Source organism: Gigantopelta aegis, chromosome 3 (assembly GCF_016097555.1).
Source record: "Gigantopelta aegis isolate Gae_Host chromosome 3, Gae_host_genome, whole genome shotgun sequence".
NCBI lineage: Eukaryota > Metazoa > Mollusca > Gastropoda > Neomphalida > Peltospiridae > Gigantopelta > Gigantopelta aegis.
The window spans coordinates 25,191,238-25,217,136 of NC_054701.1; the positions used below are offsets into that span (position 1 = coordinate 25,191,238).

General features: G+C 38.1%; 1 protein-coding gene across 1 annotated transcript; it reads left to right on the forward strand.

Annotated features, from left to right (window-relative positions):
* The first annotated feature begins 12,178 nt into the window (after positions 1–12,178).
* LOC121368562 (72 kDa type IV collagenase-like) lies at positions 12,179–18,877 on the forward strand. Its single transcript, XM_041493300.1, is given in 6 exon segments — positions 12,179–12,191; positions 13,690–13,838; positions 16,029–16,096; positions 17,360–17,505; positions 18,408–18,557; positions 18,560–18,877. Coding segments are annotated over 6 exon segments (663 nt in total). The 3' UTR covers positions 18,697–18,877.
* Positions 18,878–25,899: the final 7,022 nt, after the last annotated feature.

A 25,899-nucleotide genomic window follows, 5' to 3' on the forward strand; every position in this document is an offset into this window, starting at 1 on the left:
AGCCTTGCGGAGCACTCACACAGGGTTTGGAGTCGGTATCTGGATTAAAAATCCCATGCCTCGACTGGGATCCGAACCCTGTACCTACCAGCCTGTAGACCGATGGCCTGCCACGACGCCACCGAGACCGGTCAAAGCATAAATCAATCAAAACGAAGCGACTGGTTGGTTAGTAAAACCACAAAAATACTCCAAAGTATAATAGTTTTATCTTGGGAAGATTCCAAGAAGAGACCAAAATGCAGCCTGCTACCAATCATTCAACGGGTATTATCTGTTCTTGTACTGAAATCAACGAAGACGTTATAATCAGATTATTTTATTCCATCCATATAATGTAAAATGGATTACAACGCGTTGCAATTCATGTCAATGACACGATAATCGCTGTATTAAGCATATATTATATACAAGCACTCACTAACAAGTATTCATGAGTTGATACACATGTTGGACTGTCACTATTCATAAACGTCCATTTTTCTACAATCTCAGTAGAAAGTATCTAGCCAGTTATGTTTGGAGAAAAGGTGTCAAATATACTCTACCCAAACTATGCAGACTCCTATCCAAATTAATAGTACATACACTTTACACTGCTTCTTATCATTTACAGTGTGGTGTCAAATATACTCTACCCAAACTATGCAGACTCCTATCCAAATTAATAGTACATACACTTTACACTGCTTCTTATCATTTACAGTGTGGTGTCAAATATACTCTACCCAAACTATGCAGACTCCTATCCAAATTAATAGTACATACACTTTACACTGCTTCTTATCATTTACAGTGTGGTGTCAAATATACTCTACCCAAACTATGCAGACTCCTATCCAAATTAATAGTACATACACTTTACACTGCTTCTTATCATTTACAGTGTGGTGTCAAATATACTCTACCCAAACTATGCAGACTCCTATCCAAATTAATAGTACATACACTTTACACTGCTTCTTATCATTTACAGTGTGGTGTCAAATATACTCTACCCAAACTATGCAGACTCCTATCCAAATTAATAGTACATACACTTTACACTGCTTCTTATCATTTACAGTGTGGTGTCAAATATACTCTACCCAAACTATGCAGACTCCTATCCAAATTAATAGTACATACACTTTACACTGCTTCTTATCATTTACAGTGTGGTGTCAAATATACTCTACCCAAACTATGCAGACTCCTATCCAAATTAATAGTACATACACTTTACACTGCTTCTTATCATTTACAGTGTGGTGTCAAATATACTCTACCCAAACTATGCAGACTCCTATCCAAATTAATAGTACATACACTTTACACTGCTTCTTATCATTTACAGTGTGGTGTCAAATATACTCTACCCAAACTATGCAGACTCCTATCCAAATTAATAGTACATACACTTTACACTGCTTCTTATCATTTACAGTGTGGTGTCAAATATACTCTACCCAAACTATGCAGACTCCTATCCAAATTAATAGTACATACACTTTACACTGCTTCTTATCATTTACAGTGTGGTGTCAAATATACTCTACCCAAACTATGCAGACTCCTATCCAAATTAATAGTACATACACTTTACACTGCTTCTTATCATTTACAGTGTGGTGTCAAATATACTCTACCCAAACTATGCAGACTCCTATCCAAATTAATAGTACATACACTTTACAATGTCTGCTTCTTATCATTTACAGTGTGGTGTCAAATATACTCTACCCAAACTATGCAGACTCCTATCCAAATTAATAGTACATACACTTTACAATGTCTGCTTCTTATCATTTACAGTGTGGTGTCAAATATACTCTACCCAAACTATGCAGACTCCTATCCAAATTAATAGTACATACACTTTACAATGTCTGCTTCTTATCATTTACAGTGTGGTGTCAAATATACTCTACCCAAACTATGCAGACTCCTATCCAAATTAATAGTACATACACTTTACAATGTCTGCTTCTTATCATTTACAGTGTGGTGTCAAATATACTCTACCCAAACTATGCAGACTCCTATCCAAATTAATAGTACATACACTTTACAATGTCTGCTTCTTATCATTTACAGTGTGGTGTCAAATATACTCTACCCAAACTATGCAGACTCCTATCCAAATTAATAGTACATACACTTTACAATGTCTGCTTCTTATCATTTACAGTGTGGTGTCAAATATACTCTACCCAAACTATGCAGACTCCTATCCAAATTAATAGTACATACACTTTACAATGTCTGCTTCTTATCATTTACAGTGTGGTGTCAAATATACTCTACCCAAACTATGCAGACTCCTATCCAAATTAATAGTACATACACTTTACAATGTCTGCTTCTTATCATTTACAGTGTGGTGTCAAATATACTCTACCCAAACTATGCAGACTCCTATCCAAATTAATAGTACATACACTTTACAATGTCTGCTTCTTATCATTTACAGTGTGGTGTCAAATATACTCTACCCAAACTATGCAGACTCCTATCCAAATTAATAGTACATACACTTTACACTGCTTCTTATCATTTACAGTGTGGTGTCAAATATACTCTACCCAAACTATGCAGACTCCTATCCAAATTAATAGTACATACACTTTACACTGCTTCTTATCATTTACAGTGTGGTGTCAAATATACTCTACCCAAACTATGCAGACTCCTATCCAAATTAATAGTACATACACTTTACACCGCTTCTTATCATTTACAGTGTGGTGTCAAATATACTCTACCCAAACTATGCAGACTCCTATCCAAATTAATAGTACATACACTTTACACTGCTTCTTATCATTTACAGTGTGGTGTCAAATATACTCTACCCAAACTATGCAGACTCCTATCCAAATTAATAGTACATACACTTTACACTGCTTCTTATCATTTACAGTGTGGTGTCAAATATACTCTACCCAAACTATGCAGACTCCTATCCAAATTAATAGTACATACACTTTACACTGCTTCTTATCATTTACAGTGTGGTGTCAAATATACTCTACCCAAACTATGCAGACTCCTATCCAAATTAATAGTACATACACTTTACACTGCTTCTTATCATTTACAGTGTGGTGTCAAATATACTCTACCCAAACTATGCAGACTCCTATCCAAATTAATAGTACATACACTTTACACTGCTTCTTATCATTTACAGTGTGGTGTCAAATATACTCTACCCAAACTATGCAGACTCCTATCCAAATTAATAGTACATACACTTTACAATGTCTGCTTCTTATCATTTACAGTGTGGTGTCAAATATACTCTACCCAAACTATGCAGACTCCTATCCAAATTAATAGTACATACACTTTACAATGTCTGCTTCTTATCATTTACAGTGTGGTGTCAAATATACTCTACCCAAACTATGCAGACTCCTATCCAAATTAATAGTACATACACTTTACAATGTCTGCTTCTTATCATTTACAGTGTGGTGTCAAATATACTCTACCCAAACTATGCAGACTCCTATCCAAATTAATAGTACATACACTTTACAATGTCTGCTTCTTATCATTTACAGTGTGGTGTCAAATATACTCTACCCAAACTATGCAGACTCCTATCCAAATTAATAGTACATACACTTTACACTGCTTCTTATCATTTACAGTGTGGTGTCAAATATACTCTACCCAAACTATGCAGACTCCTATCCAAATTAATAGTACATACACTTTACAATGTCTGCTTCTTATCATTTACAGTGTGGTGTCAAATATACTCTACCCAAACTATGCAGACTCCTATCCAAATTAATAGTACATACACTTTACAATGTCTGCTTCTTATCATTTACAGTGTGGTGTCAAATATACTCTACCCAAACTATGCAGACTCCTATCCAAATTAATAGTACATACACTTTACAATGTCTGCTTCTTATCATTTACAGTGTGGTGTCAAATATACTCTACCCAAACTATGCAGACTCCTATCCAAATTAATAGTACATACACTTTACACTGCTTCTTATCATTTACAGTGTGGTGTCAAATATACTCTACCCAAACTATGCAGACTCCTATCCAAATTAATAGTACATACACTTTACACTGCTTCTTATCATTTACAGTGTGGTGTCAAATATACTCTACCCAAACTATGCAGACTCCTATCCAAATTAATAGTACATACACTTTACACTGCTTCTTATCATTTATCACATATATTGGGTGCATCTATCATGTTCTGCCCCCCCCCCCCCCCTCCCCCAGCCCCCAAGACAAACACGAAGAAGACCAGAAGTCGTGGATGAAGGAAGCATTATTACAGAGATAGTCGTGATAATAAGGAGTAGTGAATAGTGCCTGTAGCCTTCTTTAGTTATTTTCGTTAGTTTGATTGTAAAAATAGTACAGAATATCATCTTTATATTAGAAACTATAAACATTAAAATACCAAATGTATTGGCATATATATATATATATACATACATACATACATACATACCTGTACAACTAGGTAGGAATACAGAACTCTAAAAGGTAAGTTAATGATGTTATGTTATTATTAAGAGACCAATGAAACAGGCTGTTGACAAAAGAAGGTATTGATTGATCTCCATGATATAGTAATGTAGTTTAGTTATGGAACAATTATATTGGGTCAAAATTAAACGACGTTCATGTGCTCGAGTAGGCTTTAGTGTTATTGTTTGGGTTTAGTCCCATCAGACCGTTTTACAATCTAATCATATAAAACTACACACATATCTGTAAACAAAAAGTTACCTTTTTGAAATAAGAAATAAGACGTTCTCCATAAACTGTATATTAATAAAATAATGTCTTTGTTACCTGGCATAAAAGCTAAAAATCAAAATCAAAGAATCTGAGCATACATTGTAAAACAAATATATGTGTAAATAAAATGTAGAAATAATGGCATGCTGTTAAATATTGTTGAATACCCGATCAAAAATTTGTGTTGTTGTATTCTCAAAATAATAATTGGCACAAAACATTTAATTAAAAATATGTCGTTTGAACAATTCCATTGCAAATAAAGGCATGAAGTACTTTTATGTTCGTAAAGTGGACAACTTTTTTAAATTGTCTTCAAACAGACCAGGACTCAAATTTTGAAGATACGATTTTACAGGTTTTCCATGTTCAAATGTAATGAAGTGTCTGACTCAAAACCACAAGTAACCAAACGAAACAATGCCAGGGTTAGTGACTAAAGTGTTCACCATGTCAAACCTGTACAAAACTGTGGAGTTAATTTAACCCCAGGCTGAAAATCAGTGTAAGGAAACAAATGACATGTACCACCCAAACAATAAAATTTTCAAACAGCAAGTATTGGAATGAATGAACGAACGAGTGAGTGAGTATGAGTGAGTGAGTGAGTGAGTGAGTGAATGGATGGATGGATGGGATGGATGGATGGATGGATGGATGAATGAATGAATGAATGAATGAGTTTAACGACAAGCCAGCGTAAAAAGGAACTGTTGGGTGTCAAGGTAAATAAATGAGAAAAAAGGGAAATACACATGTAATTAATGAAGGAATAAACGAATGCATAAATATATTACAATATATGTTTTGTAGGCGTAAAAGCTGCCTACAGACATACATGTATAGCCCGAGTAATCTGCCGTTTGAGAGCTAGACGGACATTTGAACGGTTTTGATCGCTCTCTAGGCCAGAGAAAACATGGAATTGCTGCCTACCATAGGGTAAGCAAAGATTAAAAGAAGTTAAAAGTTCGTTTTGTATAACAACACCATTAGAGCACATATATTTATTAAACATCGGCTATTGGATGTCAAACGTTTGGTAATTTTGAAATATAGTCTTAGAGAGGAAACCAGCTATATTTTTTCATTACAAGCAAGGGATCTTTTATATGCACCATCCCACAGAAAGGATAGCACATACCACGGCCTTTGATATACATGGTTGTTTGTAAAATGAGTTAACAGCGTATTACAGACTAAGTTATAAGAAGAAAACACAACATTTAGTAACTGTACATTTGAAACCTTGTTTTTATTTTTGGTCTCTCTCTCTGTCTGTCTCTGTCTCTGTCTCTGTCTCTCTCTCTCTCTCTCTCTCTCTCTCTCTCTCTCTCTCGCGCCATTCCCAGTTCCTTTGTGTTCTCCAATGAACCCCCCCCCCCCACACACACACACACACCACCACCACCAAATCCCACTGTTAATTAATATCAGTACCATTATCACTAATATGCATCATTACCTGTTACCTATATAAATCGTATTCTTGCCCACTGGACAGGGTTATCCAGCTTTTGTACGGTGCTAGAAAAATCTGTCTGATCCTAGGGCTAGATAAATCTGTCCGACCCGAGGGCTAGACGATTTCTACATACGCGTGACGTCATAACTTATGTTTTACAACGATTGACGTCATAACTCATGGTTTTCAAAATTCTGTTTGCCATTTCACGTTGTATCATTGTTTTAAAAATATTTAAACAAATTAATATTTTCAACTTTATATTTATTGGTAAGTTGAACATTACATATCTATGTCGTTGCATAAGGTGGACTATAGTTTTTCGCGTATGATTAAATGAGTTGGCAGTTGAAATGTATACGAATCGTTCTACAATAAACAGACTGTAGCTTACAAAATTAATGTTTTGTTACTGTAATTAAATGGGCAAGAAAAAGAATCAATTACCGTTGTGAGGTATAGATAAGGCAATTCCAAACCTCGGGACAAAATCTTTTTGTCCCTCGGGTTGGAAAAGCCTTATCTTACATGGATATCACGCGCTTGCGTTTAACATGACGTCGGTGGTAATATATGACGTCATATTAATGTGAGGCGGTGACGTGAGGCCATTAGACACAGTTTTAAATTAATATTTTGTTATGAAAACCTTCATTTTAAAAGTTATCTTGTTAATTTGTAGTGTTAAATTTAATTTAATTTAACACATGAAATGTTAATTTAAATTTAATTTAACACATGAAATAAACACGGTAAATACGATAGTGCAGTTTATTTATGATAAAATGATCAAATAAAAAGGTTAATTGTTCAGCCATCTTTGTCTGTTCATGTAAAATAATGGTTTATTTACAGAATGAATGAGAGAAAAAGACTCCATCATATGTGGTCATATGGGATAGAAAAAGTACACCCGAGGTGTATCATTGATTTTGTTTTAACAGAGACATTTTTAATATTATTAATTTTTTAATACCCAGAGGGCAAAATGAAAAAAATGGACCTGGCGTGCTGTAAAACGTTTGCCACCTAAAATCATATCTACATATATGTAGGATCACAACCTAGGTGGACAATCTTGCCAACAACCTAGTGATTTGTTTTTTTAATTCGCTTTTAAATATGATGCCCCTCTGTGAAATTCGCATTTTCCATTTGCCTAGTAGTCCGTCTCTGATTTGTTTTCTTTTTGGAAAATGTTTACTTTATATTTGAAGATAATTCCAAATGGATTTTTTTCCGATTTGGATACTTTTTGCATCGATTTATATCAATTCAAGGCTGGCCAATTCAATAAAATAATTTTCAAAATCCAAGATGGCCGCCATTATGCTCAACATTCAAAATAGCCTCCAAAAATGGTGACATTTTCTAATGGCTTCACCAAATCCATTTCAAATTTCGTTAATATCATTATCGTATATATTTATTGCCACAGTATTGTTAACTGAAAACACATACAAAATTACTAAAAATGGATACTACAAAAATAACATGACCACCTATAGTTCTTACAAGCCTCCATGACAATATATATATTGTCAGTAATTTCAGTTTGATTTGACGTAAGAAGAAAAGTAAAAGTGTTTTGAAAATTAAAAAAAAATCAAACTATTTTTGTGTCAATTTAGAAAACAATCGGCCCAGAAATAAATAACCTGTAGTAAATACCATAGTTAGAAAATGGCGTTCCCTGTGGTAAGGGCTATAGACTAACAATATTGATTACATGTATTAAAATGTTACCTAAATCTCAAACACAAAATTGGTATCATGATTCAAAAAGTATCTCAGTCGAAAAGGCATTTTGGCAGTTGTGAATCACTCTCAGATGAGTGATGTATACAGAATACCTAGAATAATGTAATGATATGGATCAGTGTTGTAAACATAAATGTCATCTACTTTCATCACCGGACTAAGCATTGTCTTCCGATTTCGAGCTATCATCATCGGTATCAAACTGGAACCATTATCATATTAGCTCACCTAGTATGTCATGTCTAGTGGTGTTGACCAACTTGGTATTCTAGGCAGGTGCTTCATAAGTGTGAATAGCATCTTTCTCCCTTTGTCAGGGAATAGCATGATGTACTGACTTTCCCCAGGTGTTTCTTTTTTTCCTTTTGGGACAGTTGTCAGTAAGAATGTTGCGTCATGACGTTTCTGCATCATGAACATCTGAAACTTGGGAAGCCCAAATAATGGATGGGTATAGTCGATCCCATTTGCCACACGAAAAGCTGGTAGGCATTTAAAAGGTGTTCCGCCAATGCCATGACATTGTGGTTCCTGTCATTTTTGCCCAAATTTGAAGTTTTGCTCCAGCACTAGGGGAATAGTATTTGTGGCATCTGTTTCTGAAGTAGTTACAGATGGTTGTTAGAGCTCATGATCACTGTGTTTGTGGCATCTGATTCTGAAGTAGTTACAGATGGTTGTTAGGACTCATGATCACTGTATTTGTGGCATCTGATTCTGAAGTAGTTACAGATGGTTGTTAGGACTCATGATCACTGTGTTTGTGGCATCTGTTTCTGAAGTAGTTACAGATGGTTGTTAGGGTTCATGATCACTGTATTTGTGGCATCTGATTCTGAAGTAGTTACAGATGGTTGTTAGGGCTCATGATCACTGTATTTGTGGCATCTGTTTCTGAAGTAGATACAGATGGTTGTTAGGGTTCATGATCACTGTATTTGTGGCATCTGATTCTGAAGTAGTTACAGATGGTTGTTAGGGCTCATGATCACTGTATTTGTGGCATCTGTTTCTGAAGTAGATACAGATGGTTGTTAGGACTCATGATCACTGTGTTTGTGGCATCTGTTTCTGAAGTAGTTACAGATGGTTGTTAGGACTCATGATCACTGTATTTGTGGCATCTGTTTCTGAAGTAATTACAGATGGTTGTTAGGACTCATGATCACTGTATTTGTGGCATCTGTTTCTGAAGTAATTACAGATGGTTGTTAGGACTCATGATCACTGTATTTATGGCATCTGATTCTGAAGTAGTTACAGATGGTTGTTAGGGCTCATGATCACTGTATTTGTGGTTCTGTTTCTGAAGTAGTTACAGATGGTTGTTAGGGCTCATGATCACTGTATTTGTGGCATCTGTTTCTGAAGTAGATACAGATGGTTGTTAGGGCTCATGATCACTGTATGTGTGGCATCTGTTTCTGAAGTAGATACAGATGGTTGTTAGGGCTCATGATCACTGTATTTGTGGCATCTGTTTCTCAAGTAGTTACAGATGGTTGTTAGGGCTCATGATCACTGTATGTGTGGCATCTGTTTCTGAAGTAGTTACAGATGGTTGTTAGGTCTCATGATCACTGTATTTGTGGCATCTGTTTCTGAAGTAGTTACAGATGGTTGTTAGGTCTCATGATCACTGTATTTGTGGCATCTGTTTCTGAAGTAGTTACAGATGGTTGTTAGGACTCATGATCCCTGTGTTTCTGGCATCTGATTCTGAAGTAGTTACAGATGGTTGTTAGGGCTCATGATCACTGTATTTGTGTCATCTGTTTCTGAAGTAGTTACAGATGGTTGTTGGGGCTCATGATCACTGTATTTGTGGCATCTGATTCTGAAGTATTTACAGATGGTTGTTAGGGCTCATGATCACTGTATTTGTGTCATCTGTTTCTGAAGTAGTTACAGATGGTTGTTGGGGCTCATGATCACTGTATTTGTGGCATCTGTTTCTGAAGTAGTTACAGATGGTTGTTAGGGCTCATGATCACTGTATTTGTGGCATCTGTTTGTGAAGTAATTACAGATGGTTGTTAGGTCTCATGATCACTGTATGTGTGGCATCTGTTTCTGAAGTAGTTACAGATGGTTGTTAGGGCTCATGATCACTGTATTTGTGGCATCTGTTTCTGAAGTAGTTACAGATGGTTGTTAGGGCTCATGATCACTGTATTTGTGGCATCTGTTTCTCAAGTAGTTACAGATGGATGTTAGGGCTCATGATCACTGTATTTGTGGCATCTGTTTCTGAAGTCATTACAGATGGTTGTTAGGTCTCATGATCACTGTATGTGTGGCATCTGTTTCTGAAGTAGTTACAGATGGTTGTTGGGGCTCATGATCACTGTATTTGTGGCATCTGATTCTGAAGTAGTTACAGATGGTTGTTAGGGCTCATGATCACTGTATTTGTGGCATCTGTTTCTCAAGTAGTTACAGATGGTTGTTAGGGCTCATGATCACTGTATGTGTGGCATCTGTTTCTGAAGTAGTTACAGATGGTTGTTAGGGCTCATGATCACTGTATTTGTGGCATCTGTTTCTGAAGTAGTTACAGATGGTTGTTAGGGCTCATGATCACTGTATTTGTGGCATCTGATTCTGAAGTAGTTACAGATGGTTGTTAGGGCTCATGATCACTGTATTTGTGGTTCTGTTTCTGAAGTAGTTACAGATGGTTGTTAGGGCTCATGATCACTGTATTTGTGGCATCTGTTTCTGAAGTAGATACAGATGGTTGTTAGGGCTCATGATCACTGTATGTGTGGCATCTGTTTCTGAAGTAGATACAGATGGTTGTTAGGGCTCATGATCACTGTATTTGTGGCATCTGTTTCTCAAGTAGTTACAGATGGTTGTTAGGGCTCATGATCACTGTATGTGTGGCATCTGTTTCTGAAGTAGTTACAGATGGTTGTTAGGTCTCATGATCACTGTATTTGTGGCATCTGTTTCTGAAGTAGTTACAGATGGTTGTTAGGACTCATGATCCCTGTGTTTCTGGCATCTGATTCTGAAGTAGTTACAGATGGTTGTTAGGGCTCATGATCACTGTATTTGTGTCATCTGTTTCAGTAGTTACAGATGGCTCATGATCACTGTATTTGTGTCATCTGTTTCTGAAGTAGTTACAGATGGTTGTTGGGACTCATGATCACTGTATTTGTGGCATCTGATTCTGAAGTAATTACAGATGGTTGTTAGGGCTCATGATCACTGTATTTGTGTCATCTGTTTCTGAAGTAGTTACAGATGGTTGTTGGGGCTCATGATCACTGTATTTGTGGCATCTGTTTCTGAAGTAGTTACAGATGGTTGTTAGGGCTCATGATCACTGTATTTGTGGCATCTGTTTGTGAAGTAATTACAGATGGTTGTTAGGTCTCATGATCACTGTATGTGTGGCATCTGTTTCTGAAGTAGTTACAGATGGTTGTTAGGGCTCATGATCACTGTATTTGTGGCATCTGTTTCTGAAGTTGTTACAGATGGTTGTTAGGGCTCATGATCACTGTATTTGTGGCATCTGTTTCTCAAGTAGTTACAGATGGTTGTTAGGGCTCATGATCACTGTATATGTGGCATCTGTTTCTGAAGTAGTTACAGATGGTTGTTAGGGCTCAGAAGTGATATTCTTCGTGATTCGCATCTTTCTGCGTTCACTTTACACCAAGTTCAGTAACCCGTTGCCTTTGTGCTTTTCTCGAAATACTGACTGTAGCCAAATAATGCTTTATGTACACCCATCGCTCAATAGCACATGACAGACCACCTGTCTTCTTGGAGAATCTGTTCATGGGTACTTCCAGTGGTATTTCAGTGTGTTTTTCACCACGCAGGGATCCATTAAAACCTTTCGTTCAAGAGATGCTAATAAACAGCAAGGATTCTGAGATTTTTAATATTTCTCATCTCTCTCTTCGTAGATGATATAAGGCATGTTTTTGTCAAAGTTGTGGTGATTAAAAACAAAACAGCATAATAGGAACTGGAAAACTATTTTCTGTACGTTGGAAGTGGATAATATTTAGGAAATCCACATATCAGTTATCCATTTGGCCATTCCTCCAGGGTGTGGCTGTGTCAATTTTAGTGCTTTATTGTTTACTAGTTTATTAAATGTATCGGATGCCAGACTTGAAACGGCAATTTCTGTAGAAACTATCCTAGTCTGCTAACATGGTGACAGCAGGTTTGTATATTATCAGGATGAGGGTTTTCGCATGTGGAGTCTATACAGTCTATCTAAAGTTGATCTTAGGAGTGCTTTGAACAACTGCTTGTGGTAGCTTATACCCTGTTTTACATTTCCCCCTTCAGTTCCCATATCAAATATGCATGAAAAAAGGTAACTGTAACACAAATTTAATTTTTTCATAATTTATTAATCGAATAGTCAATCAGTCTCCCCCCACCCCCCCCCCCCCCAAAAAAAAAAAAAAAAAAAAAAAAAATTAAATGAAAAAAACAAAATGAAAAAAAAATAATACAAAAATAATAATAAAAATATCACAAAAATAATTCATTGTTATAATTTATAAAACAACTACTAGATCGATAAACTTCCACATAAATTATGTTCTTCGTCAATTATTTCCAATAAAATTATCAACATAAAGGCATAATTTTAACAAGTTTAGTATTGTGTTTCTTTGTGAACTTGTTTACAAAGTCTGTATATTAGATGCCATATCTGATAACATTTCTTTATTTGTGACGGCCATTTTGGGTAATTTTGTTTTGACTGTCGATCTGCTACAAAGCTGTGGCAATAAATACTGTATACAAGATAAACACATTGAAGGAATTTGAAATATATTTGGTGAACCCATTAAAACATTTCACCATTTTGGCGACCATTTTGAATGTTGAGTATAATAGCGGCCATCTTGGATTTAGAAAATTATTTTATTGAATTGGCCATCCTTGAATTGATATAAATCGATGCGAAAAGTATCCAAATCGACCAACATTTACATATATAAGTAACTTTTCATGTTAACCCCCCTCCCAGCAAAAAATTGGGAGATCCGAGGGGTCATGTTGGACACAATGTATCAAAAATCGGTTTGCACCATTGTATTCCTTGAGGAAAAATTCCATTTGGAATTATCTTCAAATATAAAGTAAACATTTTCCAAAAAGAAAACAAATCAGAGACTGACTACTAGGCAAATGGAAAACACTGCGCGAATTTCACAGAGGGGCATCATATTTAAAGGCGAATTAAAAAAAAAATCACTAGGTTGTTGGCAAGGTTGTCCATGTTGACCCACCAGAAAAAAATTGGGGGGTCCGAGAGGTCATGTTAGACACACTTTATACAAAAAATCGGTTAGCACCATCGTATTCCTTGAAAAAAAATCCATTTGGAATCAACTTCAAACATAAAGTAAACACTTTTTCAAAAAGAGACCAAATCAGAGACTGACTACTGGTCAAGTGAAAAACACAGCGTGAATTTCGCAGAAGGTCATCATATTTAACAGAGAATAACACATTTTTAGTAGCTTGTTGGCAAGGTTGTCCACATAGGTGGTGATTCTAGATATATGTAGATATGATTTTAGGTGGCAAACCTTTTACAGCACGCCGGGTCCATTTTTCGAAGGGAAAAAAAAGGGTTTTCCCCCTGGGTATAAAGAGGTGATTCCATTTATACGTAATTTTATGTTAATTGTCAAATATAGGTACGTGTCGTGATTCCTTTAACTGCGACAGATCTAGACCAGAAGAAATGCTGTACAGCACATTTTTGGTGGTTTGTCTGATGACAGGAGTCCTCGCTAAACCAATTCCACACCTTGAAAGAACCAACCGCCAGTCGTTTGACCCAGACGTAAAACGTTATCTTGTTTATTGAATATTTCAGAAATAATCATACGATGGTGAGGTGAGTATGAATGAATAAAATAATAGGTGAATTAATGAAACGAGGTCGATCGATCCTACTTCACATCGCACCTCAGGCGATATACACCATACCGACAGATTTTATTCGAATCCAAAGTTGGAAAGACTTCCGAATGTTCCAGCATGAAGGCTAACACTATCACTAACGCTAGCCCTAAACCTAAGCCTGAATGAACTGAATGCTGAAGCGTTCGGAAGTCTTGCCCTAAAGTTTTACTGTACATTTGCATATAATTCAATTTTTGTTTATTTATTTATTTATTTATTTATTTATTTCCTATCAATTCATAAACAGTCTTTCATGGAGAAATTTGGCTATTTGGAGCCTACCTCTGATGGGACTGCCCACGATGAAACGTTTATAACTGAAGCAGTACGGTAAGTCGTAACTTTTTATGTCTGACTGTATACTTCAAATACATATTCTTACCAATCAATTTGTTTTTTTAAACTGTAAATTTTATAAAATCATGCATACATACATACATACATATTGTGAGTTACTTCAACTGACTACCCCATATGGGTTGTTCCCCCCCTCCCCCCCCCCCCCCCCCCCCCCCCCCCCCCCCCCATTCAATCCTGGCTATACCAGTTGTTACAGCCAAACAACCAAACAGGTTTCCACTCCTGGTGAAAACCCAAATGTAATTTTTACAAATAACTCCTTGGCTATCACTAAGCTTAAGAATGTCCTTCATATTCCAAATAATTAGTCTTCACACATGGATCTATGCAAACATAACAAGCGAACTCTTTACGCGACCCAGTACACACACGGGAGCTAACTGTATACTGCTACCAATGGATACTATTGCTTTTCATGACAGTCTCAAATTATGATCTTTGTTTTCCTATGGACAGATGTTTTCAAAAACAATTAAATATTGACTGTTTCTATTTGTCACATCATATTAACCATTATATCGTTTCGACTTGTCAACATGTTTTAAAAATAATAGACTGTTTTTATTCTCTGCACACTAGAGAGTTCCAGAGATTTAACGGTTTGCCAGTAAGTGGGCAACTTGATCGTCAGACTGTTCGTAAAATGCGATCACCTCGCTGTGGTTTGCCGGATATAGAACAGCCAAGTCGTAGTAGGCCCGTCTCGATACTGTAATGGTAAAGCAATCGGAATGAAGGCTGGTACGGTACTGGGTTCACACCCCTGTACCGGCTGCCACCCAGAGCGAGTTTTAACGACTCAATAGTTAGGTTTAAAGCAGCTAAACCTACTTCTTTCTTACTAGCAGTTAACCACTAATCCAGATAACAGAGGTGTGGCTAGGACAGCGTGCTTGAACCTGAATTGGATATAAGCACGAAAATAAGTAAAAATGAAACGAGAGGTATTATTGTGGGAAACGGGTGGGATCTATCTCAGTCGGTAGAACTCTGTTCTGGGGTGGAGTGGCCCCATCTTGGGTTTTTCCATGTCCGAACCAGTGCGCCGCGATGGTATAACAAAGACCGTAGTATGTGCTGTCCTGTCTGTAGGAAAGTATATATTAAATATCCATTGCTACTTTTGAAAACATTTATTGGGTTTACTCTCAGATTATAATATCAGAATTACTTAATGTTTGTTATCCAAGAACCGATGATTAATAAATCAATGTGGTGTCGTAAAAGAACAACCCCTTTAACTTAAAAGCTTTTGTTTAGCAAGGGCTTCTGTATAATGGATGTTAAGCCATCGACCTTGAGGCTAGTGTGTAGGTACTGGGTTCGCATCCCATTATCGGTTCCCACACGACTCTGATATGAGGTGTAAGGCCACTACACTGGCTTCTCTCTCATTGACCAATAACAATTAACAATTAATCCCTGGTCCGGACAGTGAATATTTCCATGGACGAGCTGTGTGCCCAGGATACCGTGCTTGAACCTTAATTGAATATGAGTACGGAAATCAAGTGAAATGAAATTAATTTTTCACTTAAATAATTTTGAATTCTTTCTTTCCTTCATTCTTTGCTTTCTTCATTCATTCATTCTTTCCTTCCTTCCTTCCTTCCATCACTCACTCATTTATTCATCTCGTGCTCTAAAATGTCTACCAAATATGCAATAGATATCTTTTAAAAACATTTTGTTTATCTTTATTACCCAGGTTACAAATGGCTACCCAGGCTACAAAGTAGTCGGCTTCACACAGAAACTAACAACTTCAGACCAAAGGTAAAATAATTACCATGACTTATGAAAAACCTCTTAATGTCGAACCGGCCTCGGTGGCGCAGTGGTTAAGCCATCGGACTACAGGCTGGTAAGTACTGGGTTCGGATCCCAGTCGAGGCATGGGCTTTTTAATCCAGATACCGACTCCAAACCCTGAGTGAGTGCTCCGAAAGGCTCAATGGGTAGGTGTAAACCACTTGCACCGACCAGTGATCCATAACTGGTTCAACAAAGGCCATGGTTTGTGCTATCCTGCCTGTGGGAAGCGCAAATAAAATATCCCTTGCTGCCTGTCGAAAAAAGAGTAGCCTATGTGGCGAAAGCGGGTTTCCTCTTCAAAACAGTGTCAGAATGACCATATGTTTGACGTCCAATAGCCGATGATAAGATAAAAAATCAATGTGCTCTAGTGGCGTCGTTAAATAAAACAAACTTTACTTTCTTAATGTCGAAAACATACCGAAGTTGGGTTTGGGTCTGGGTTTGGGTCTGGGTCTGTGTCTGGGTTTGGGTTTAGGTAGTATGATATGGTACCAGTCGTAAAAGAAGCGCACTGAAAGGACTGTGACAAAACACGGCGAGTCTGTAGTGGTGAGAACTACAGATCCAGCAACAGACGACAAAAATACTGAATTATATTTTTACACTTCCAGACTGGCAAATGTACAATGTTTTAGAGCCTTTTTTTCTTTCTTTCTTAACAAACAACAGATAATGTATATATTAATCAATATAAAATTCTCATGATTATTGTTAGTGCATAAAAAAAAATATATATTCAAGGATATCAATGCAAAATAATATATTGATAACACGTAAGCTTGAGACCCAGAGGTCAAAATACACCAGACATGGAGGTCTTTACCACACTTGCCAACCCGCCAGACATAGACCCACACCCAACTTCGCTGTGTTTTGGGCTTTAGTAGGGCTCCGCAATTTTTTTTTATCGAGTAATTAAGTTTGCCTTTGTCTAAGGTGAGGAGATTTTTCTTATCAACGCCACGGAACTAATTTACGTACATCTAATTAATCTACAGTTATCACGGCAGAGTCTACAAATACTCATACCAATTTACTCTGTTGATATTTTCCATATTGAAAAACACTCGTGACGAATCCTGTATGTATCATTCATTGATTTATGAATTTATAGGCAATATTTTTGTTAGTTCTGAAAGCGTCTTAAACATTTACTCATTTATTTGTTCATTCACTTAATAATGCATTCGTTCGTTCATTTGTTCTATGTGGTATTTTCAGACGTGCGTTCAGAAATGCGTTTAATAAATGGACCGAAGTGACGCTATTGAACATTAATGAAATTTCGGACAGCTCGGCAGAAATCGAGATTAGCTTCGCGCGGTTAGAACATTGAGATGGCGCCTGTAACTCTTTCGACGGCAAAGGTAAGTAAACTAAAAACTCTATCTATGGTAGAAGTGGATCAACTGAAAACGTTGTCGATGGCAGGGGTAAGTAAATTGGAAACTCTTTCGATGATATAAGTGTATAGACTGGAAACACTTTCGATGGCAAAGGTAAGCAAATTGGAAACTCTTTCAATGGTAGAAGTTGTCGATGGCAAAGATAGGTAAATTGAAAACTCTTCTGATTTTACAAGTGCATAGATTGGAAACGCTTTCGATATCAGAGGTAAGAAAATTGGAAACTATTTCGATGGTAGAAGTCGATAGATTGGAAACGCTTTCGATGGCAAAGGTAAGTAAATTAGAAATTCTTTCGATGGTAGAAGTGGATATATTGGAAATGCTTTCGATGGCAAAGGTAAGAAAATGGTAATCTCTTTCGATGTAAGAGGTAAGTACATGTGAACTGAAAACCCTTTCGAAAGCAGAGGTAAATAAATTAGAAGCTCTTTCGATGGCTAAGGAAAGTAAACTGGGATATATGATGGTGTTCTTTTAGTGTTTTTCTGTTTGTCTCATTCGTGTTACTGTAACAACCACTGAAATCACAACCACCACCACTATCATCATAACCAGCACCATCACTAATACCACCAGTAGCGGCAGCAGTAGCACCATCATCATTATCACAAACATCATCTGAGTTGTATGAATTATTATTACTATTATAATCTCCATTATCGTCACCACCATTAAAATCATAAATATATCATCACCATAAATGTATTTTCAATATTATGACTAGGACATTTACAGATATATAATTTCAAAAACGATAACTGACCACGATGACATAATGATTTTAGCCATCGGTATTTAGGCTGAAACATACTGGGATCGTATCGTAATACCGAACCCAACTCTTTTAAACATTGTTACAGGAGGCACGCTGGCCCACACATTCTACCCGGGAACTCAGCCCACCAATGGCTTCACTCACTTCGACGATAACGAGGACTGGTCTATGACGTCACCGGTAGTCAACCTGGAGATCGTCGCTGCCCACGAATTCGGCCACGCCCTCGGTCTACAGACCCAGACGCCTTGATGGCACCGTACAATTTCTACAACACCAACTACAAGCTACAAGAAGACGACATAAGACGAATACAATTATTATACGGTAGGACCATTTGCAGGATAGCACATACTATTGCCTTTAATATATAAATTACGAACCCCCTCGTCTCCATGTTTGCCACACAAAAAGAAAGCCTCGTACGAAAATAACCATGAGACTAGTTGATTGTGACAAGACAAACATTACGATTTCATAGGTTGCTATGTAATCAGCTGCTCTCGTATTAGTCACTCGTACTGTGTGGTGTCGCCTTTAGATCTACTAAACAGATAATCAAGGAGGGGGCGTAGCCTATGTTTTAAATCTAATATCTTGTGTTTGATTGTAACTTTGATACTTTGATTTAAGTTGATTTTAATTTTGATACTTTGTTTTTTAACAAAATAGAGTGCAATTAGAGCATATTATTAAACAAAAACAACAACAAAGTAAATACACACACGCGCGAAAAGAAAGAGAGAGAGAGAGAGAGAGAGAGAGAGAGAGAGAGAGAGAGAGAGAGAGAGAGAGAGAGAGAGAGAGAGAGAGAGAGAGGGGGGGGGGGGGAGCAGTGACAGAGACAGACAGAGACAGTTATCATTTAACTTTATTGCCAACCCAGGTTGCACACTAACAATTTAACAAAAATAATTAACTGTTAAATAAAGAAAATCTTTCTTTAACAAATGATAGTACGTACATATATGTATTTGTATCAGCAACCAGGTTCACGTGGACGTAGGAAAAGACAACCTTCAACTCGCTGTGCTCGTTCAAGTCGCTCAACTCGTCCAACTCATTGAATTGTCCGACCAACACATCGGCACGTGAGACACACGGAAGCTATTGGATATCAAAGAAAGAGAGAAATGTTTTATTTAACGACGCACTCAACACATTTTATTTACGGTTATATGGCGTCAGACGTCCTGCCCCCTATTGAATATCAAGACAAGACGAATGTATTACGCTCAGGCCGTATTACAGGCCCGTACGCAGACATTTATATTTGGGGTGCGTAATCGACGGCCTAAAGGGCCGGAGTTGCTAGGCAGATCCGGGGGCATCCACACACACACACACACACACCAACATTTTTTTAAATCTAGAATGCAGGAGATGCATTTTCCTGCATTCTAGGAAGTAAATTTGAAATGTTTCTTTGCCACAAAATATGTCAGATTTTATACAGAAATTGTAGAAGAAAGGTTATTACCTCATGTCTGCTGCAGTCGGACCAGGCCCTATGCTGTTCGCCATCGAATTGTTTTATGCCTCTAGTGTACACAAAGGTTTTGATCACTAATCAATGTTTCGCGTGCACATACTGATCTGGAAGTTCCGAACTACATGTGTAACAAATCCATGATCTGGTAACAGAAGGTTGTGACTGCTATGCATGGCTGTTATGACCGTCTGTCACTAGACCATTGGTTTTCTAAATGGCAATAGTTGAAATCTCAAGTTCAGACAGTAGCATAATGATTGTTTGATACAAAGTGTATACTCGGTATCAACCAATGTATTTTGCTCGAGTCGGAGTTTAAAATGTCAGCAAACTGGTACATGTATATCACATCATTGGGTCAGCCTAATAGGGGCGGGTATTGCCACACATTTCAGTATTGCAATATTTGTTTCTGAAGCAATAAATAAGAATACTAACTATAAATGAACAGAAAAAGAGTTTGTATTTCTTGCCATAACAAAATAAACAAGAAATGACTAGAACATAACTGAATCAAAACATGTGGACTACTGTACTGACTAGAAAGAGGTAATGCGATAGGCTACATCTGCATGCATGATTCATAACAATACAAGTACAGATGACAGGTGTTCAACACATATAGTTGTCACTATAATGAGCACATATGAACTTGACCTTGAACTTGGGTCCTATGGCAACATGGGTGGGACACAGAATGAAACGGACGGAATTACGAAAACTATATACCCCTCGGCACACTTCGTAAGCTGGGGGTATAATTAACGACACTAAGGTTTGTTGGGACGCACACACGGACGGAAAGACAACCTGATTCCAGAATACTGCAGGGGTATAATGATTGCCAATGGGTCCCTGTATGACCACAGGAGACCCATTTAGTATCTCAGTTACAATCTTATGACTTAGTTGTCCCTGAGTAGTGTGCCAAATTCGATAATTTTGGGGTGTTTAGTTGAAAATATGTCCACAACTTTATCCAGGTTGACGTTCGCAGTGTAGTGAATGTGAATGAGTGCAAGTGCCGAAAGTCTCTCTTGAGTCATGCTGGCTCTGTTGTAAGTGTGCAGTATGCATAACGCACTTGCACTCCTTTCACATTCGCAGCTCGTGGCAGGGATAGTACAAACTAGCTTCAGCAAGGTGGAAATGTTTGGAAACATCAACTGATCACACTCCTTGGGTGCCTTTGCTGCAGAATTTGGTCGGGGTTTTTTTCCGTTTTCTGGCTATATTTAATCTTCCAGCGAATCAGTTCGCACAAGGACTTGTGATGGAAGATCGTCCTTGTATTCCTCCACCGCATCATCAATGTTTGGGGGATTTCCTCCGCACATAACTGATGGTACTAGACCAAGAAGAAATAACAGACAAATCAGAAAACTGTTTCTCCAATTCTGTATTGATGTGATCAATGAATGGTATAGCCACATTCTTTCTGTAGTACTCCTCCGGGGTTGTAGCTGAGACATTACTTCTCTGAGTCTGACGGCCCACAGTCCGTGGCATTGAAGGATCCACGTTTACAGCATTTGCTACTCGTACAGCATGGCTGAAAACCTGACCACACTCCTTATCAATATCAGCAACTATTGTAAGGTATGTGGTTTTCACTTGCACCCCCCCCCCCCCCCTGCGTACGGGCCTGGGTATTATAATTATCATATAATAATAAAACATATTGAAACATTTGGTAATTCTAACACGTAGTATTCAAAAGAAACCCGCTACATGTTTTTATTCGCAGCAAGGAATCTAGCACTTTCCCACAAACTGGACAACATATGTTACAGTCTTTGATACACCAGTCGTGGGACACTGTTTGGGACTGGCGGGGGGGGGGGGGGGGGGGGGGGGGGGGGCACCCAGTGGGTCCACAGAGGAGGGTCGATCCTACCGACACCTAGGATGAGACTGTGATGTAAAATTGAATTACATTATTGTACGAAGACAATGAATCCTAAAACAGTAGTCGTGTCCCAATCCAGCCGGCGAAATGGGTCTTTTGTTTTTCAGAAAGCCGACTCAAGTCGCCGAGTCGCTAGCGGCAGTAAGAAGTCGATAAAATAATGATAAAGTTTTTTTTTCTTTGTAACAACACCACTAGAGCACATTGGTTTAAGAATCATCGACTATTAGATATCAATCATTTGGTAATCCCAACATATAGTCTTAGAGAGGAAACCCGCTACATTTTCCCATTAGTAGCAAAGGATATTTTATACCATCATCCATACAGATAGGACCGGCCTCTGTGGCGTCGTGGTTAGGCCATCGGTCAACAGACTGGTAGGTACTGGGTTCGGATCCCAGTCGAGGCATGTGATTTTTAATCCAGATACCGACTCCAAACCCTGAGTGAGTGCTCCGCAAGGCTCAATGGGTAGGTGTAAACCACTTGCACCGACCAGTGATCCATAACTGGTTCAACAAAGGCCATGGTTTGTGCTATCCTGCCTGTGGGAAGTGCAAATAAACGATCCCTTGCTGTTAATCGGAAAGAGTAGCCCATGTAGTGGCGACAGCAGGTTTCCTCTCAAAATCTGTGTGGTCCTTAACCATATGTCTGACGCCATATAACCGTAAAATGGTATTACAGTAGGAAGCCAATGAATCATAAAACAATAGTCATTCCCTAATCTAGCCGGCGAAATGGGTCATTTGTTTCTTAGAAAGTCGACTCAAGTCGCTGAGTCATTAGCAGTAGGAAGAAGTCGAAGTCGCCATAATAATGTAGACCTAATCCGATGTAGACACCGGTCTCGGTGGAGTCGTGGTTAAGTCATCGGATACAAGACTGGTAGGTACTGGGTAGCCCGAGTACTCTGAATGTAGAGGGCTAGACGGATATTTGGACAGATATTCAGCCCTACAGTCAGAAGGAAGGAAGGAAATGTTTTATTTAACGACGCACTTAGCACATTTTATTTACGGTTATATGGCGTCGGAGCCCTACAGTCAGAGACCAAAGCTATGTAATTTTCGGTCAATCGCTGCCCACAACAAGGTAGTCAAAGATTCCCGTTCTAATACCACAACAATCCTATGTTTGACGTCAAATACCATGACATCGATCATTTTCGAGTTACTTGATTTAAACAAAGCCACATATTAATCACTCATACACAGACTACAGAAAGAAATCCGACAGCACCCACATTCAGCTAAACTTTGTGACACTCCGACGCAAGAATTACAAAGATCGCTGACCTATATCGTGACACAGGTCACGTGATCGCCCACTCGATGACTCCGCGCTTGCGTAAAGTTACAGGGACCGCCTCATACCAAACGAGGTTACAACATAATTAGTTTCGTTTTGTGCTTCTGCGATGGGATGATGATTATAACTAGTTTAACGTGCCCATATACCACTAGGGTTTCAAACACGCCCAACCTGAGTCCGACCTCCCATAAGATCGGTGGCCTGACTCGGGATGTGTATATATGTGTGTGTGTGTGTGGGGGGGGGGGGGGGGGGGGGGGGGGGGAGGGGGTAGTGTTGAAAAGGTGTCGGCCCGGGACGTAGAAAATCCTATTTTGTGTAGTACCGGTTTGCCGAATTATGAATGTCCCGGGAAGTAGAAGGAACTAATTGGTTTACATGTTCTGCGTTGCAGTGTGAGCCGTGTTTTCTTTACCGACGAAACGAGAAGCGTTTATAGTCTAGCATTACTGTTCAGGGTAGCAATTGAGCAGGCGCTTGTGTGTGTTTTCTTTTTTTTAAATTGTTATTTCTTCTCTTTGTTCTCAGTTTTGTTTTATTTTGCTCGTATTGGTCTCTACTGTTTTAAAGGATTACTGTCCTGGGTAGTATTTTATATCTGCTCACAACGCTGTACGCACTGTATTCTCCACCACACGATTGTGAGACTGTTTTGTTTTGTTTTTTGTTTTTTTTTCCCCCATTAAACTCAGTGTATTTGGCGTTGTACGCGCAAAAAGTAGGACTAGCATCAGAATATATTGAACACGATGATGTACAAAAGGTGGTAAAGTGTGCTTTCAGCCCTTCCGATGGTTCCGTTGGACAAAGTCGAGGACGTTTGGGCTGACACAATTGCTGACAGTACCCAGAATGAACAGGTAACATTGCTGATGGACTACGTCACTAACACCTGGATAGAAGGGCTGTGACGGAACATGCTCTTAATTTCTTTTCGCCTGTGACGATATTAATTGTTTTAGAGGGCCGTGTGCAGTCCCAATATGCACTTAGACTAGGTGGGCACTTTGTTACGTAATACCTCCGCGCGACGGTGGTCGAGCTGTTCCCAATACACACCCAGACAAGGTGCGGAGGCCATGTGGCCAGTAGTTACGTAATACCTCCGCGAGTTCTGTTTTACGACCAGGGGATTGTCAGCGATTGGCGACAGTAAGTCTGACCATCTAAGAAAAATATGCCGTCTTGGTCGCTGTGGAAATATCACTTGTAGGTATTCGGTACCGCCTTGTACCCCCAGGCGATATTCGGGTTTTTGTAATAAATAGCTAGGATTTTAGATTTATCGGGGAGAACCAAAAGGAAGGTTCCAGGGGAACGTTGTCCGTCCGGACTGGTAAATATATATTTCTGCTCTGTTGTATAACCGTGATGCGATTGATGTGACTTTAAATATTTTAATACTGTATTATACCAATATTATTTAGACAGTGTTTCCGGTAAACTGACGAAGTAAATTGTAGGCTCACTGTTCTAAAATTATTAAAGCTTAGCCAGTCATCCTAGAGGACCTAGGTAAACTGTAGGTTATTGTCTTTATTGTGATAGGTACCAGTATTAAGCCTGTATTACAAGGTTACTGAATGAGTAGTTAAGGGTTAATTAAAAATTAACCAGTTAGGAATAGAGTTGTAATTCCTTTATTAATTAAGTTCCCCTGGAAGCGTTTCTCAATTATCACACGTGTGCGTGTTGTATCACGGTGAAGTGTTAGAATATTATGTAAACTAGACACCTAGTGATTAACTAATTAAGTGATTAGTTCTGGGTTGTTATTATTATTGTTGCTGTTAACTAATTAACTGCGGCAAATAGATTTGTCAGCTTAAGGTTAATACAGATTCCAAAGTGTATTGTGTTTTGTTGTGTTTTTTAGTGAACTAACGTGCTATATTATATATACTTTATATTAAGATCTTATCTCTGACATACCCAGAGCCGAGCCACTCGGGTATAGACTACCCGATACAGAGAGATCTAATAGATATAGTTAGGAGAGATATTTGGATAATTGTGTTTTATTCAGTTACGGGTATTATAGGATCCCCGTGACAAGGGCCATGGACTCCAGAAATGTGGAACCACTTTGGCAATGCCAGCCATCGGACAAATAACCATTTGAAAGGATGACACTATAAAATAAATCAAATCGCCCAGAAGAGTCATCCGAACATATTTGAGGTGGTAGGTCTATTGAAACGTGAGCAGTCTACAGTGAACGTTAATGAATGAATGAATGTTTAACGACACCCCAGCACGAAAAATACATCGGCTATTGGGTGTCAAACTATGGTAATGCAAATAAATAAATAAAGTGATGATCAACATCAATATAAAAATTCATGGTTTAAACAAAAACAGTGTAAAGAACTGTGCAAAAATACAAATACAAATATCACAGAATTTTACGGACACTGAATTTTATTCTAAACTTCAATTTGTGCTGTATTGGCCATTCTCAAAGAGAATGTTACACCCCTGCACCACGGTGAGGTTACAGCACGCGCAGGGGCCAGTGGACGTTAAACTACAGCAGTTAGATGGTCACTGGCGAGCTCCAGCACGAATACGAAAATACCGCACTATCTATGCCAGAATCCAGTCTCTCAAAATGAATCGTGAAACTGAATTATGGAAACAATTAATGTGTTACTGAAGTTTGAATAAAAATGTTATGCTACTTTTGAATTGTATAGTTTGTTGTATTAACAATTAAAAATTAACAAACAGACACTGTCTGAGACAGACATAGATACAGAGAGACAGACACAGACAGACATATTTACACCAGGGCCGTTAAAACTTAGGTTGGAGCCTATATTATTGTGTATCATTTTAAAATTTATTTTATTTTATTTA